The sequence below is a fragment of the Rana temporaria genome, chromosome 1, assembly GCF_905171775.1.
Source record: "Rana temporaria chromosome 1, aRanTem1.1, whole genome shotgun sequence".
In the NCBI taxonomy this organism is placed as follows: domain Eukaryota; kingdom Metazoa; phylum Chordata; class Amphibia; order Anura; family Ranidae; genus Rana; species Rana temporaria.
In genome coordinates this window covers 241,044,111-241,061,515 of record NC_053489.1, presented here as the reverse complement: position 1 = coordinate 241,061,515, position 17,405 = coordinate 241,044,111, and the positions used below count along the sequence as shown (strand labels likewise).

The 17,405-nt window shown below is 41.5% G+C and overlaps 1 protein-coding gene and 1 non-coding gene across 2 annotated transcripts in view; both read left to right on the top strand.

Moving 5' to 3' along the window:
- The window catches only part of ASCC2 (activating signal cointegrator 1 complex subunit 2), a 73,161-nt gene that overhangs the window by 41,441 nt on the left and 14,315 nt on the right, over positions 1-17,405 (top strand). The window contains exons 8-14 of the mRNA XM_040351962.1: positions 325-399; positions 6,795-6,902; positions 6,990-7,058; positions 11,588-11,662; positions 12,811-12,979; positions 13,091-13,299; positions 15,855-15,974. Of these exons, the coding sequence (XP_040207896.1) occupies positions 325-399; positions 6,795-6,902; positions 6,990-7,058; positions 11,588-11,662; positions 12,811-12,979; positions 13,091-13,299; positions 15,855-15,974 (825 nt within the window). The remainder of the gene's footprint in view (positions 1-324; positions 400-6,794; positions 6,903-6,989; positions 7,059-11,587; positions 11,663-12,810; positions 12,980-13,090; positions 13,300-15,854; positions 15,975-17,405) is intronic.
- LOC120925744 lies at positions 7,875-8,065 on the top strand. Its single transcript, XR_005746936.1, has one exon. It is a non-coding gene; the product is annotated as a U2 spliceosomal RNA (small nuclear RNA).

Genomic DNA, 17,405 nt, shown 5'->3' with positions numbered 1-17,405 from the left:
AAATAAGTACCATTTTAAGAAAAAAAATAAGTCTTTTTTTAAATTGATGGCAGTAACACGTCTCCCAAACGTTGGCTTTTTGGAAAGAAGCCATTACTTTGCCAGGAAACTAAAGTACAGAAAGGGGGAAAAGAACTGCTGCTTACACTACAGTATGTGCACGGCATCTAGCAAGAATGTTGGCCATTAATACATTTTCCATACATGTAAGCATGCCCTAACACATTTGGGTTTCCTGGTGAAAAAAGTGTATTATACTGTAGATAAGATTATGAAAATGATGTGCTGAAACATTTTACTGGATGCATTCTTTTTCTTTTTCAGTATGAGTTCCTTTTATGAATTATGTTGCCCGGAGCTTGAATCTGCTATTATAAAGAGAAAATTTGCAGATAAAAGGTAAAAAACCTACATATTTCTATCAGAACGATCACTGTTATTTCTGTATATACAGTATTTCCTTAAGTTAAATAAAATGTAACTAAACATAGAACATCACACCTTTAATATCGAATTTTACACCACTTGTGTCCAGGGAACCAGACATGGTGCAACTGGCTCAATGACATGTATAATTTTCAATAACAGAAAATAATAGGAACAATATGCACCTGTACTCATGGGGTAATTTATTTGAAAAACTGCTTGCTCCCCTCCTGCTGTAGCTCTTAGATCGGGGAGGAGAGCGACGAGAGGTCACGTGAATGCACAGAGGCGATCTGAAAGAAGGTATTTAGCGGCATCATTTTAAACAAACATTTACACTGTGTAGTATTTACAACCACTTTAAGGCTGTCAGCAGATCAGCCTCTACAAATTCGGCAGTGGCTAAAAATGAAGAGCAACTGCAGAGCAGGGTGAGACAGTGTATTACTGGATTTAACCACTTGCGGACCGCCCACTGTCATTGTACGTTGGCTATTTGAAGTGGAATGGAGTGGGGGGGAAACAGGTTCGAGAAAGGGGGGTGAAGGGCCGCGACAGGGCCAGGGCTCGAAGGGATGAAGCTGCATCAAAGCACTACATTACTATGTCCCCAAGAGGGCCACCCCCTCGTCGGAATAAATAAAAATGTTCCAAATGCTCCAGGTCTCTGTATATTTCTCATGGTTATGCTGTGCCGTGAAAATCAAGTCTTTCATTTTTTTTTATTTCCTCAGCCAGCACCCAAAGGTTGGTGGGTACTGCTGTTTGCAGTACAGGGGTATACACGCCTTAGCGGCATTTAGTAGGTGTCGCTGTAGTGATTTTTTGTACGTTTTGGCTGAGATCTTGGATAGGTGTAATAGGAAGAAAGATGCGTCTGCAGGGATTGTGTAATCCGTAAACCTTTGCGTTATATTGCGTATGTCATCCCAAAAGTTCTGCCGTTTTTGGGCAGGACCAAAAGATATGTAATGGGGATCACTTGTCTTCCCCACAGCGCCAGCAAAGGTCTGACGCCGCCGGGAAGCATCTGTGTAGTCTGGTGGGTGTGAGATACCATCTAGTTTAGATTTAAAAATGTGTTTCTTGGATTTTAGTGCATATGGAGGATTTGGTGGCAAAAGTGATAATACGTTGTTTTTGCGACTCTGAAAATGAACAGCCAAGATTGGCTTCCCATTTCTCCAGGCAGAGGAGACGTGGTTGTTCAGCGGGTGAATTTAAAAGTGAGTACATTTTAGAGAGCGTCTGAGATACCGGTTCGGACTCCGAGCAGTAGTCCTCAAACTTCGTCTGTAGGCGAGCAAAGAAATGCGGGTTTGGGATTGAATACAAGAAGTAGTGCAATTGGGCAGCCTTCCAGAAGGGAAGACGATAGTCGCCCGACATGTCGGTTAATTCCGCAATGGACACCAAGCGGCCCGACGTAACAAACTTGGAGGCCTGCTCCCATCCCAGGTCCCTCGGGGCTCAATTTACCTTTTTAATAAAAAAAAAAGTGTATTTACAAAAAAAAAAAGATTGCGCTTGTAAGACCGATGTGCAAATACGGTGTGACATGAAGTATTGCCATTTTATTCTCTAGGGTGACTGAAAGAAAATGATATATAATGTTTTGGGGGTTCCAAGTAATTTTCTAGCAAAAAAAAAATTGTAATCACTGAAAAATAGGTCCAGTGCTTAAGTAGTTAAACAGTATAGGCACTTATTTTTTATGTTTTACATAGCTATACCTGCAAAATGGCCAGACTGATTGGATCTAGCTGGACTTAAGTTCCACTTTAAGAATACATCCTGCTGCCTCCTAAATATCTGCAAGGGAGCAACATCTTAAATTTACATACCCTGGTTTTCATTTCTCCTACCACATTGAATATCTGAGGCCTGAAACGTACTTATTACTAGCATGGTTTTCAGATTTCTTCTAGCTGTCATAAAGGATATTGACCCACTATTTGTGCTAATATTAGTTCCAGCCTAGGGATATGACTGTGTTTGCTGATTTATTTGTTTCAACTTATTTGAATGAGCACCGTGTCTAATGACAATGTGACTTTATTCTATATCCGACTTTTTTTTTTCTTCCTATTTCCCCCCTCACACCACCTGAAGCACTCTTTTTTTATAACTTTGCTGTTTAGCCTTTTGGATATCCTCTACTGCTATCCTCTCCCTACAAAATCGTGTTTCTGAGTGGAGCAATAGAACTGTCTATATGAAGGAGTTAATTACCTGATGCAGAAAGGCCTAGTCTTTAACCACTTCAGTCCCGGAAAAATGTACCCCCTTCCCGACCAGAGCACTTTTTGCAATTTGACACTGCGTCGCTTTAACTGACAATTGCACGGTCGTGCGACGATGCACCCAAACAAAATTGACGGTCTTTTTTTTTTTTTTTTTTACCCCACAAGTATTTATTGGGGTATAGCGCGCTCCTACGTATAGCGCGCACCCCTAAAGTTGCAGCGGATTCCTGTGGAAAAAAGTTTTTTTGTACTTACAGTTTTGGTGTCTTGTGCGGCGGCCTCGTCGGGTCCGGCGTCCGTCTGCGTCTTTGGGGGTCCTCTTCGTCGGGTGAGGCGTCCTTCTGCGGCGTCCTCCCCGCTCGTTTCCCGCGCCGAGTTTGAATACTGCGCCGACATATACAGAGCGCAGTACACTCGTGTATTGTCGGGCAGGCTCGGCAACTCTCGCGCTGACGTCCTGTACGTCCAGGACGTGAGCGCGGAAGGAGCCGAGACTGCCCGACTATACCGGTATATGTCGGCGCAGTATTCAAACTCGGCGCGGGAAAGCGGGTATCGGCGTATACCGCGCACCCACGATTTTGCCCTGATTTTCAGGGCAAAAAAGTGCGCGGTATACGCCGATAAATACGGTACATCTTCCTTTTGGTGGTATTTGATCAGCCCCCCTGCGATTTTATTTTTATTATTATTATTTACTTTTTGCGATTTAATTATCCCCAAAATATAATATAAAAACAAATGTTTTTTCTCAGTTTAAGCCGATATGTATTTTTCTACATATTTTTGGTAAAAAAAAAAAAAACGCAATAGGCGTATATTGATTGGTTTGCGCAAATGTTATAGCGTCTACAAAATAGGGGATTTTTACACATAGGACACTTTTGACACATTTTTGGGACCGTTCTCATTTATACAACAATCTGTGCTATAAAAATGCACTGACTACTGTGTAAATGACACTGGCAGGGAAGAGGTTAACCACTAGGGTGCGATGAAGGGGTTAAGTGTGTCCTAGGTATGTGTTCTAACTCTGGGGGGATGGGCTACCAGTGACACGACAGTGATCGCTGCTCCCGATGACGGGGAGTAGTACATCGCTGTCCTGTCACTAGGCAGAACAGGGAAATGCCTTGTTTACATAGGCATCTCCCCGTTTTGCCTCTCCTGACGGCAATCGCGTTCCACCAGCAAATATCGAGTTCCCGGGACCCGTGAGCACACTCCCGAGGCACGCATCGGGCACACGTATGGGGACCTACAGGTACGCACATTTGGCTGCCCGTGCCATTCTGCCGACGTATATCGTTAAATGTGTTGCCTCACAATAAATCTCCAAATGCAAAAACTATTCTTTATCAAAAGTTCCAGTTGCAAAGTGTTATATCTGTTGTCATTTAAATATGCAACAAATTCCAACAATAACTGAGGGGTGCCTTTCCAGGCTGCCAGCATGTCATCCACTAACTGAATCCAGAGTGTGCACCAAAGCTCGCTCACAAGGCAGAAAACCTTGGTTTCCTCCCAATTACCATTATGGAAGCAGGTATACGCTGGTGTACAAGCTACTCCCATGACAACTCCCTGTAATTGTCTATACAGATACTCACCCCTCGTTTAACAACTTACCTGTTTAACAACTGCTCGGACTTACAACGCGCTGTACATCATTGTATTGAGCTGGAGTTTTATGGGGGGTTTTTTAAGACCTTTTTTTCACAGTACAGTAGTTAAGAATGCTTAAAATATTGATTTCTTGTGACTCCTCGTTTAACAACCAATTAGTTTAACGACCTGGTCGTTGTAACAGAACCTGGTCGTTAAGTGAGGAGTACCTGTAGTATCTGCTAAAACAGAAAAAATTAAGTACAAATCGTAGCATAACCTACACAAACTGATGGCGGAAAACGTATTGGGTATCCTAGCATGCAGGCGTGTATTGATCCTCTTAGTTTTTGTTATTGATAATTATAACTTTCACACAGCTGATGGAAGATGCCTAACATCCAAACCCACAAAACATTACAAAATGTTGTGCTAATAGTAATATTTTTATTTTTTTTATCAGGATATTGCACAAAAAGAATGTACACAATCTGCAATGTCAGATTGTCAAGTTGTAGTAAAACATGCGAGAGAATATCGGATGAATTGACTAGAATAGCCTGATTCTGTACAAGACTGCATATTAGTTGTCACATTAAATGAATGTATAGAAAAGTACTAACTGGTTGTAGTTAGTGATTTCGGCATCTCCTCCATTGAATATGGTATCCTTCTTTTAAATAAATAAATAAACCTATATATAAATTGTGAGACAGATTATAACTTAGAATTGCAAATTGTAGCAGCAGTAATAACTACTACTATAAATAAATACCATATTCTAATTGCTGGGTGTAAAAATAAATTCCAGTCCATGGCTGGAATTCAGCTCAGTATTTTTACTGACATTGTCATTCATTCTTAGCTAGTAGTAGAGCATGAGATAAACTGCCCAGGAAAAAAGGTAGAACATAGACTTGCCATAAATGATAAGAACTCGATGAAGCCCTGTCAACTTACCATTTTTTTGTTTACCAGCTTTCACAATTGTGTATATATATATTTGAAGGCGTTGTAAGTCAGTAATGATCAGCTACAGGGAGACCTGCAGTTTAATTCCTCTTTAAATGGCCATTTGAAGACATGGGGCCAGATTCTCGTAGATCGGCTTTTTTTTTTGTGCGGGCGTAACGTATCCTATTTACGTTACGCCTCCGCAACTTAGACGGACAAGTGCTGTATTCTCAAAGCACTTGCTCCGTAAGTTGCGGCGGCGTAGCGTAAATAGGCGGGCGTAAGCCCGCCTAATTCAAATTTGAAACAGGGGGGCGTGTTTTATGTAAATAACTTGTGACCCGATGTGATTGATGTTTTTCACGAACGGCGCATGCGCCGCCCGTGGAATATCCCAGTGTGCATTGCCCCAAAGTATGCCGCAAGGACGTATTGGTTTCGACGTGAACGTAAATGACGACCAGCCCCATTCACGGGCGACTTGCGCAAACAACGTAAAATATTCAAAATTCGACGTGGGAACGACGTCCATACTTAACATTGGTACGCCGCATGTACGCCACCATATAGCAGGGGTAACTTTACGTAGGAAAAAGCCTAACGTAAACGGCGTATCTGTACTGCGTCGGCCGGGCGTACGTTCGTGAATTCGCGTATCTAGCTGGTTTACATATTTCTAGGCGTAAATCGGCGTACACGCCCCTAGCGGCCAGCGTAAATATGCAGTTAAGATCCAACGGCGTAACAGACTTACGCTGGTCGGATCTAATAGAAATCTATGCGTAACTGATTCTAAGAATCAGGCGCATAGATACGACCGCCCAGACTCGGAGATACGACGGCGTATCTGGAGATACGCCATCGTACCTCCTTTGAGAATCTGGGCCATGGTTTTTGCTATATGCTCTGCTTGGTAAAAAGGCTAACTCCACTTTCGTGGGGGATGCAGCAAAAAAATAATATAGCGCATATAATTGTGACACTAATCATATTGCAATTGAATGTTATTAAAAATTACCTTTCAATCTGCAGCCACTGTAATTTTCTGAGAATGCATTGTAATTTGGCTACCTGGAGTTGTTCTGTACACAGACCACTCCCCAGAAACATCATTTTCTGTTTGTGTGATTGGCTCACCAATTTTCTCAGAAGTCTGCCTAAAGATACAAGTCAGATTTCAGGCATCCCCTGCAACAAAAATGTCATTTTTGGAGAGATACTTTCAATAGGACCATATCTAAAGGGATGCAGGCCCAGCAGATTTCCCCATTAGTGCCCTGCAGCTGCACACCTGGCAGTTAATTATGAAACCACTCCCATTAGACCCACTGAGTACAGAGGCACAGGCAAATACACATAGATTTTTTTTTCAGAATAACAAAAGGTAGGAATCTGCAACAAAGGTTGTTCTAATCCTTTAAATGTGCATAGATCACCCAGAGGAGAATGTTGTTGTTTTTTGTTTTTTTTTTATGAACAAAAGTGGAGTTACGGTTTAATGAAGAGCAGCATTACAGTCATTAAGTAATTCCTGCATGTTTGTGGTTCAATTTTCTTTGCTAGCATACAACTGGATCTTTGGAGAAGATTGTGTCACTCCAGAAAGAAGTTGTTAGAAATATCTCACATTCTTATCAGCAACACCTGTCTTCAGCCCATTTTGGAACGCAGGTTAGTGAAAACCCAACTCTGCATGCTGCCCAATGTTTCGTGACTTGTGTATGGTTTGCACAACCTAAACATATATTGTTTTTACAGTGCAGAAAACATTCAACACTATGTGGAAGAATTCTTGGAAATATTAACACAACTTCTTCCAGAAAGGCGGTAAGATTCCTAAAATGTGCTACTGAGATTCATTTGATTTTTCACGTGCATTAAGCTTATAAGCAGTTCTTTTTAAGTCTGTTTTGTTAACATTTTCCTTCTGGGTGCTTTTAAAAAGTAGTTACACTCGCATACAGCCCCTATCCCTAAAGTAAACATTTTTAGCGCATTCAATTCTACATGACACTTTACCCAGCATGCCTCATGGTTTTGCTAGTGTTGGTAAGATGCAAATTTTACTTTTAGCTCTGGATTTTTTATTTATTTTTGCCAGCCGGCCTATTTTCCCATGTCCGTTATATATAAGTCAAGTCTAAAGACTGACTTCTGTCGAACAGGCAGGGCCACACACACATTGAAAATTTGACCAGTGCCTGCTGAACTGCCTGAATTTCATTTGCTTTAATGCCCAGCATTACACTTCAGGACACCTCAGACCTCTGGAAGGTTTGATGGAGCATTACACATCTTTCCTCTATTGCAGGAGCATCCATTTTTGAGTTGGCTTCTTCTCAGAAGCAACACCCTTTCTCCCACCTGTTCGTGGTCCACCTTAGCCCCTTACTTTGTTGTTACAGGTCTAGTTTCTGAGAAGAGCTTTGTGTCTACCTTTAAGGATCAGGTAGTTCCCAGCCTGATCACTCAACTCAGATGTTGGCCAATTACTTTTCTCCCCATCCTTGAAGTGGTTCCTCATCTTCAGGGCTCCATTCTGGATTTCTAGAACGGGTGGTTTATTATACATTGGGGATCTCTGTCTGGTCGGGTCTCCTGGTTCAGACTCCACTGTGTCCACACTATTAAGAAGGAATGGCAAACGCCTCTCGGCCTTTTGGCTAAGATCAAGTGTAGTATCTGTTCTTATCGGTTTAATATCTGATATGTCCCCTATCTGGGGACCATATATTAAATGGATTTTTAGAACCGGGAGATGGAAGAAGAGCTTGCTCTGTCCACTCCACGCATCAACCTGGTATTGCTGTACCTCCAGGACCGGTGCACCAAAAAAAAAAAAAAGGAATGGCAAATTGGTACTGTTACTGTGGGTTTTGGTAATAACCATGCTGCTCCCCTGTAAACCAGTTCTTCCCAACTGGTAGTTTGTGTACATGCAACGAAGTATCCCTGAGCCTTTGTTGCAGATAATGACATTGGAGGGGGCTGTGTCTCCCTGGGCTGTTTGTGGATGGAAAAAAACAAGTCTTATGTTGCAGGTATCATCAGTCAGGAACAGGGAGACCTGTCCATCTAGGGTTAGGCTGCTATTCCTTGGCAGATCTGCATATTCATGAAGTAGGCCTTTCTGGCACTGTTCATTTTCCTGATTTCACTCGGACAAATTTTCTTGCTGTCCTTAAAGGTTCTAGCCCATCTCACCAGTTTATGGTTAGTTTCTAACTTCATCTTCTGCCTACCCTCATCGGGGTGTATTCAGTGCATCTTACCCCTTGGCATGACTTTCTGGGATTGTTACAGCTGTGGGAGAATTGGCTCAAGGTTGTGCTTTCAAGGCCATCCAGGGAACATCTTTAGTAGTGTATCTTTCTAGATCTTTTTGCTTTCCCTTCATCCTGGGATTTCTGGTTCTAATGTAGGTGGGAACTTGGCCTGTGGAATTTCTCCAAAATAATCGGGAGATTTTTGCATCCTTGCAAAAATGCTGCTGCACCCATTGTAGTTGTTGGTACCTCTCCGCATTTCCCCTCTCAAGATCAAGAGGACTACTTGACTTGCTGGGTTAGCTGGGACCAGTTTGTCCTGCTTCCTACCCTAACAAGGACATGACCTCTCGGTGTCCCTTGGAGGCACCTGCTATTTCTCATGATATTGGACCTTATGTCCATCTTAGTGACCTTTTCCTGCCACCCATCTTGAAGGGGGTCGGTTTTCTGGATCCTTGCACTCAAAACTCTTTGGAAGTGCCCAAAACCCATAGGGGGGATGGGGCTTCATAGCTGTGTATTGTGTTTTTAGTGTTATTTTTAAGATCGGGTGAGGCTTTTTAACTCGAATCCTCACTAAGAAAGGCTATGTTCTGTTGCTCACTGCACCCTTTCCCTCTTGTTGACATTTTGGCGCTCCTCAAGCTACCCCTTGGTTTCTGTGAGTCTGGACTTGGGGTCCTGATGTTACTCTGCCATCTCTTATGCTGCGTACAAACGATCAGATTTTCGGAATTCCGCTCAAGCTTGGCTTGCATACACACGGTCACACAAGTTCTCTGAACTTTCGTCCGCCAAGAACGCGTTGACGTACAACACTAAGATGAGCCGAGAAAATTAAGTTCAATGCTTCCCAGCATGCGTCAAATTGTTTCCCGTGCATGCGTCAGAATTTTGCACGTTGGAATTGCTACAGATGATCAGATTTTCCTATAGGAATGTTTTCCGTCGGAACTAGCTCTCAATCTTTTGGTGGTGGAAATTCCGACAGCAAAAGTCCGATGGAGAATACACACGATCGGAATTTCCGTTCAAAAGCTCACATCAGACTTGTGCTGTCAGAATTTCCGATCGTGTGTACGGGGCATTAGTGTTTTGTGTGGTCTTTCCCCCCCTGCAGGGACTCTGTAGGGGTGCCCCCCTTCTGTGGGTCTTTAGGCCGGTTCCTCAGAACAGTTGGTCCCTTTTTTCTTTGGGGGATCCTATTGCAAGTCAGTTCATTGACCTGGACTCTTTTGGACATCACTTAGGTGTTGTAAGACCTTCACCACTCCAAAGGTATGGAATTCCTCCCTGTGTGGCGGCGTAAGACTGTTTCTCTATACTGGCTGATGTGGCGAGTACTACTTTCCAACCACACAGTCTGCCTTAGGGATGTTGACTTGCTAACTGATTTTCATTAGCTGGTAGTCCCTTATCTGGTGAAAGAGAGGTTTACTAATTTGGGTGCATCTCCTTTCCTGCATGCCAAGAAGACCCCATCTCCGGAGTACCCTGTGTTCCCCTGGATTAACATCACACAGATAACACTGAGATTCTGCTGCAGGTACACCTTATTGGGGATAGTGTTCATATGGTGGCCTTTGTGAGATGTAATCTCCTGGAGGTGGGTCCTTCCTGACTTATTTCTCAGCTCTTCCCTTATTCAGCTGATGTTCTTGGCTGTTTTAGCTCAGTTTCTTGTCCCTTGACCCACAGCTGTGGATGTTTCACTGGACCGGAGCAGGTCATATGACAATGTGTTCTCTTTTGGGTTAGGCAGGTCATTCAGAGTTTTCTGTTCAGTCCTGGAGACACTTTCAGGTGTTTTATTGGATGGGTCTTGCTCATGCTCCTACTTTTTCTGGTGGTATTAATTTCAGGGTTGGTACTTCTGGATTGCTCCCAGTTACAGGGATCTTTTTGACTATTGAAGGACACGGGACCCACCTATGACTTCCTGTGTCCCTCAATGGACTCCAAATTTGTTTTACAGTAAATACAAAAAAAACATATTACTCTTTAATAATAATACTACCACTGAGGGAGCAGCTATCAATTACTAGGGGTAGGCCATGCAGAAACAGGTCACTTAGGCATTTTTACTGTAAGATTGCAAGTTTAATGTGCTAAGGCATCACCTTGTAGTATCCAGCAGGACCATGCATTCTAAGGTGGCATTGCTGCTCCTGATTAGGGTCCTGCTCAACATAGTACAGTAAGCTCTCATGCAGGCTGTTACTGGTAGGTCCACAGGTCCAAATAAGAAAAAACAAAAGTAATGCTGCGTACACACGACCATTTTTAATGGTCTAGAAAAAACTAAGTAAAAGTTTGGTGAGCGACGATTTGCGCTTTTCAGTCTCATAACGAGCGCTCCCGTCTCATAACTTCCGAGCATGCGCATTTCTTTCACGTCGTTAAAGCCTAAAAAATAGAGCATGTTCTACATTTTTAATGGCCATCATGAAAAACGGTCGTGTGTACGTGGCATAAGGGAAAACAAACAATGTAGAAATTGGAACAAGAATAAGGCAAGCCATTTTTTTTTTTTTTTTTGTGGAATTTTAGGTTTAGATACATTTTGAAAGCAAGCCTGTGCTTTGCCCATGCCACGCCATGTGCTTTGCAATGGCTATAATGAATAATCCAGTCCTCTAGCAGAAAATGCCCACGTTGCCCTTTACTCCCCTACGATTGCACAAATGTCTGGGTATGGAGTAGTATGTGACTTACTCTGAGACAGCACTGGTGCTTTCTAAGTGGCCTCAATGATGTTGCAGGGTTGTGGAGAGACAAGTCATCCCTATTGAATGTTTATCTGGATATTTGATTTTAACTTACAAAGGGCTGCTGCGGAGGGTTTATTCTGCTAGGGAGGGGACAATAAAATGATGTTGCTTTGCCCTGAATGCACACTTTTACTTTAATATTCACATGTTTGATTTCTTTGACTGATTTTATTTGTTTAATGTTTAGTTGATTTTTATAGACTTTTAAATGAAGGTGGTGGATGTTATTTTGGAGGTTAAAGTACTGTCATATTACCTAGTCGTTGTGCATTTTTGGAAGAGTGCCTTATGTCTGTGTTTTGTATCTTGCCTGCAGGTTTCTGTGTGATTATGATGAGCAGTTCCCCGTAGCTGAGGATATCAGCTTGCTGCAACAAGTTTCCCCTTCACTGTATCTTTTTAACAAATCTTATAGTAGATAAAATGGGTATTTTTTATTTATTTTTTTCTTGGAAACCTGTAGTGGTTGCAACGGTGAAATCCAACCTCGTTCTGGGTCAGGGACTCAAAACGGTGAGGCCAGAGTGGCAGCTGACAAGCAATTGTACCTTTTTTTTTTTTTTTTTTTTTTTAATGAGAAAAATATATAATTTACTGAATATTCCCATCGCAAACATTTAACTCGCATAGAGTGAAGCTGGCCATACACTAGTAGATTTTTGAATGAACATTCATATGAAACATTTTCATCAGTATGTTTGATGACATGATGTCAAATCGACGTTTGCTATTTGATTTTCTACCGAATGGACTTTCTCGAACAAACGCATACACTTTTAGTACCGTATTTATCGGCGTATACCGCGCACTTTTTTGCCCTGAAAATCAGGGCAAAATTGTGGGTGCGCGGTATACGCTGATACCCGCTTTCCCGCGCCGAGTTTTGAATACTGCGCCGACATATACCGAGCGCAGTACACTCGGGTATAGTCGGGCAGTCTCGGCTCCTTCCGCGCTCACGTCCTGGACGTCCGTGCGAGAGTTGCCGAGCATTGCCGACAATACACGAGTGTACTGCGCTCTGTATATGTCGGCGCAGTATTCAAACTCGGCGCGGGAAACGAGCGGGGAGGACGCGAGGACGCCGGACCTGACGAAGAGGACACCCAAAGCCGCAGAAGGACGCCGGACCCGACGAAGAGGACACCCGAAGCCGCAGAAGGACGCCGGACCCGACGAGGCCGCCGATGGACACCAAAAACTGTAAGTACAAAAAAAACTTTTTTTTCCACAGGATTCGGGGCAACTTTAGGGGTGCGCAGTATACACGGGAGCGCGTTATACCGCGATAAATACGGTAATTTGTTTTGAGAATTTTTTCACCCTGCTCCTTTGAATTTTCTTGTCACCATGGTCAAAGATGATCATCGATTTGACCCCACTAACAATTAGAAAATCAAATAAGTGTTTTTAAACCAAAATTTTCAATAAAATTCTGGTGGCCTGTTTTAGAGACATGTGGTATTTCAATGAAAGTGGTTCTTTAATTGGTAATAGGTTTTTTTTGTTTAAGTAAGTTATTCTTTAACTCGTTGGAAGTGATGAGACGCGTACCACTTACCTATTGAATGGTGTGAAAAGTGCATGGACCGAGGCTCGAAAGTTCAGACCACGCATTCCAATCCTTGCTCCAACCAGTGCAGAGAGAAATGCTAAAGGAGCGTGTGGAAGTATAGAACAAAACTCGCACTACTTAGATGAACCTGAAGTAAGTACACTTTATTAACTCACTGCCCCTATATATCTCGCTTTCTTTCCTTTCCATACAGGGTCTCTTGTTTCCTAATTTACATTTTTTTCCCTTCCTACTTTGTGTTAGTGCTTAGGAGCCACAGCGGCGCCTTTGCCAAGCGGAGTGGAGCTGGACTCTCTGGTGTCACAAGTGAAAGATTTGCTCCCAGATCTGGGAGAGGGATTTATAATAAAATGCCTTGAAGAATATGATCACAATGCTGAAATTGTTATTAACCACTTATTGGAGGACAATTTGTCACCCCATCTACTGGAACTAGATCACACCATGCCTAGGTATGTGGAAGCAGTGAACAGAGCTGTCAGTGTAAAAAAAAAATTAGCGTCATGTTATGTAAACCCTAAATGTTCTTTTATTTATATTTTATTCTCAGTATTGGACAGGTTTGTTTTTAAAATAATGACACCTATTTAAATATAAAAAAATGTAGTATATGCACTGGAGCTTGATATAACATATTTAAAGTAAACCTGTAGCTAGGCTGTGGACATGCAACTATTTACAGTTTTGTAACCAGAAGTAAATGATCTCTAAAACAAGCCTTCTGATCGTAATGTGGAGCAATTAATTCTTAAAGTGGTTATTAAAGTTTTTTTTTTTTTTTTAAATAACAAACATGTTATACTTACCTGCTCTGTGCAGTGGTTTTGCACAGAGCAGTACAAACAAATGACCACTGCCCCCACCTATAACGGCACTGAGCAACGCATGTCAGACAAAACCAAAGAAAATTCAAAGCTCAACTTACCGACCAGTCTGCAACCAACTGAATTATCCTTTCTAACAGTATGCGTTAAGAACAGGGGTTCAGTGTGCACACATTTGAAAATACAGGCATAAGCTGCAGAGCCAGTTTATCGCATTCCCAGTGTTATCTACAGTCCTAACCCAAAATTTTGATTTACTTTGGTTTTGTTTGATTTGCATAGAGCAACTCTGATCCCCTTTTTTTCAGGTCCTCTGCAGGCACAACTGGCTCCTCCTCCTCGAGCAGTGCCTCCAGAGAAAGCTTCTTGCCATGGGGGCATCGCTGCCGGCTTGCTTCAGAGCTGCTACTCTGTGTCAATAAGACGCATAGAGCTGTGGCTCTCCCCGCCTCCCTTTTGCGATACGGGAACATGAGCAATAATCGCATATGTTCTGCAGCACATGAAAATGTTGCTGTTTTCTGGCAGGCGTGCTAAGGTGTCATTCATTCTTCGTTCCAAAACATGCAAATTCATGAATTCCAAAACATGTGCACTAAATCAAATTGCAAAGCATGGTGACTTATTGCCATGTGTTGTAGTGCGATGTAATGTAAAAAAATGCCATCACTTTTTTAGTGCGATTGTTGTGCATAGGCAGCCCATTGAATGAAATGGGCGGCCCTAAATTTGACGAACCTAAATATGTAAAAACGTGAGTGCACCATTGCACCTGCATAGGTGTGAACAGATCCTTAGTGCTTCTGTAAAATTTAAAGTGGTTTTAAAGGCTGAAAGTTTTTTACCATATTGCATTCTCTGCATTAAAGTGATACTAAACAAGTGTTAATTGCCATAATTTATTCATATACATATATATATCTCATGCCACTGTATTTTGTTTTTAAATCCTCTACCTTGATCCTGCACCACTGTTGTGTGGTTTTATCTTTCCCTGTTCTTTGGTATCAGCAAGGAATGATCCTTGGAAGGGGCTTCTATTACTTTGCTGATGTATGTTCTCTACAGTGCGAGTCTGTGTCTGGCCAGCCCTGATTAGTGTAGTGCCAGTCACATGACAAAAGTTTCAGAAGAGAAATTAGATTATAGATATTAAATAGTTGATCAGATTCAAATACATCTTTATTGAACATCAAATGTGTATTTTTTTTGTAAATGTAATATGTTGTAGTCAAAATTTACTTACAGGTATTGGCAATTACATCTGATATATTTATTACTGATTTATAATAAAACCAAGTTTGTTTTGTGCGTTTCTTAGTAAATGTAACGATTCAGCATACTATATCTCACTCCCACATTATTTAGCAATAGGAGGACATGGAGGAGGGAGAAAAGTGTAATTTGCCACTGTGTATACCCACATGTGTGACTCTATAGTGACGTGGGCTGCACAGATGGGAAGGGGGGGGGACCTTAGAACGGAACTGAAATTGATTGTGATCCATAGAGGACACCAGCTGCACAGTGTCAACCTGCAGTGGGGACACAGAAGATGGGAGGGACAGCTGAAGGCAGGATTAATCAGGTATATTGAATTCAACACAAAATAAATGCTTTTAGTGGCTTTTTTATTCGTCTGGGCTTAATGGCACTTTTAAGGTAAAAATAAAAAAACCTTCAATGCTCGGCCCAGCCCCTCCACCTTATTATAGACCAGTGGTCTTCAAACTGTGGCCCTTTTCTTGTCTGCATCTGGCCCTTGGGGCATTGTTCCACCAACTGACACCAATGATGGGGCACCATTCCTCCTGCTGACACCAACAATTGGTCTTCTAATTGACCTCAACAATGGGACACCATTTCTTTCATTAAAACCAAAGATGGGGCACTGATCCCAGGGCTTTTTCTGCACCTACTAGGCACAGTTCAGCGCCCCCCTAAAGCCTGAAGGGCAGTAAATTGGCCCTTTGCTTAGAAAGTTTGGAGACCCCTGTTATAGACATGCAGAGATAACTTGGAAGCAAGCACACATTAATGCGTGTTTAGTGTAGGAATCTAGATAACTAGAGCAGTGAAAAAAGGTTGTAACACTCAGCTACTACTATGGTGGGTGGTGATTTGTTGGTGCACAGTTTTTATTTCACACTGCTGTTGTGACATTTTTCTTTTATGCTTTTTAGGCAGCAGATCGTGGATCCATGTCCTCTTGTCTCTTCAAGGTCAAATGTTTTTGCAGATGATGAATTTGATGTCTTCAGCAGAGACGTTGTGGACACAACAAGGATTTGGAAAGGGAGAAAGTAAGGATCAGTTTAATTTAATGGTTTCTAGATCTGGAATGTTCTTTAGTTCTGCCATGTTGAACACTACATTTCAGAGGTCCGTATTCCTGTTGGGGGCATTTTATTGCAAGACTATAACAGAAGTTATAGTATTAATGTTAATGTTATATATATTAATGTGTGTGTGTGTGTGTGTGTGTGTGTGTGTGTGTGTGTGTGTGTGTGTGTGTGTGTGTATATATATATATATATATATATATATATATATATATATATATATATATATATATATATATATATACACACACACACATTATATATATATAAAATAGTGTGTGTGTGTGTGTGTGTATATGTGTGTGTATATATATATATATATATATATATATATATATATATATATATATATATATATATATATATATATATATATATATAATTTTTTTTTTTATTATATACATACACACACACTTTTTATATATATATATATATATATATATATATATATATATATATATATATATATATATATATATATATATATATGTGTGTGTGTGTGTGTGTGTGTGTGTGTGTGTGTGTGTGTGTGTGTGTATCCATCTCTCACTGTATTGTCAAGTGTTGGGCCACCTTCCTTTACACACACGTGAACTTTAATGGCATCCCAGTCTTAGTCCGTAGGGTTCAATATTGGGTTCACACACCTTTCACCCACCTTTTTGCAGCTTCAACTCTTCTGGGAAGGCTTAGGAGTGTGTCTGTTTTTTTTTTTAAAGACAGACACATCCAGGTCAAATAGCATTTCCAGAAGGTAGTTGTCAATATTAGTGTGCTGGGTATAGAAAATAATCGCTCCAATTTAAACCAATCACATTCTGTTGCTTTGCAACCTGAAATTAAGACTGGAACCACAGAGTTGGAAAAAATATCCCCTACCTCCTAAAAATGACTTGTAAACTCATCAAGTGTAGCTAATCACCTTCCTAATTGCACACAAAGCCATTTAACTTTCAACTGTGATCAGCTGTGGTCATTTTGATTAGCTCAGCGTGAAAAGAGCTTTCCTGGAGAATTTCAGTCCCTGGTAGTGCAACTGAAACAAACAATCAACTATGGGTGGCAAGGCACTGTCAAAAGATCTCTGGGATAAAGTTGCGGACAGGCACAAGTCAGGAGATGGATACAAAAAAGGGTTTATCAATGTCTAGAAGCACAGTGAAGTCTATTCTTAAGAAGTAGAAGTTATTTGTTACAACACAGACCCTCCCTGGATCAAGACGTCGCTCCAAACTGGATGAAAGAGCCAGGAGGAAACTGGTCAGAGCGGCTACCAAGAGGCCTACAACAACTCCACAGCAGTTGCAGGAATTTATGACAAAGAATGGTCATTGTGTGCAATATCACAAATGGCTTGTTTGGGAGGGTTGCAAGAAAAAGCCACCCCTCAAG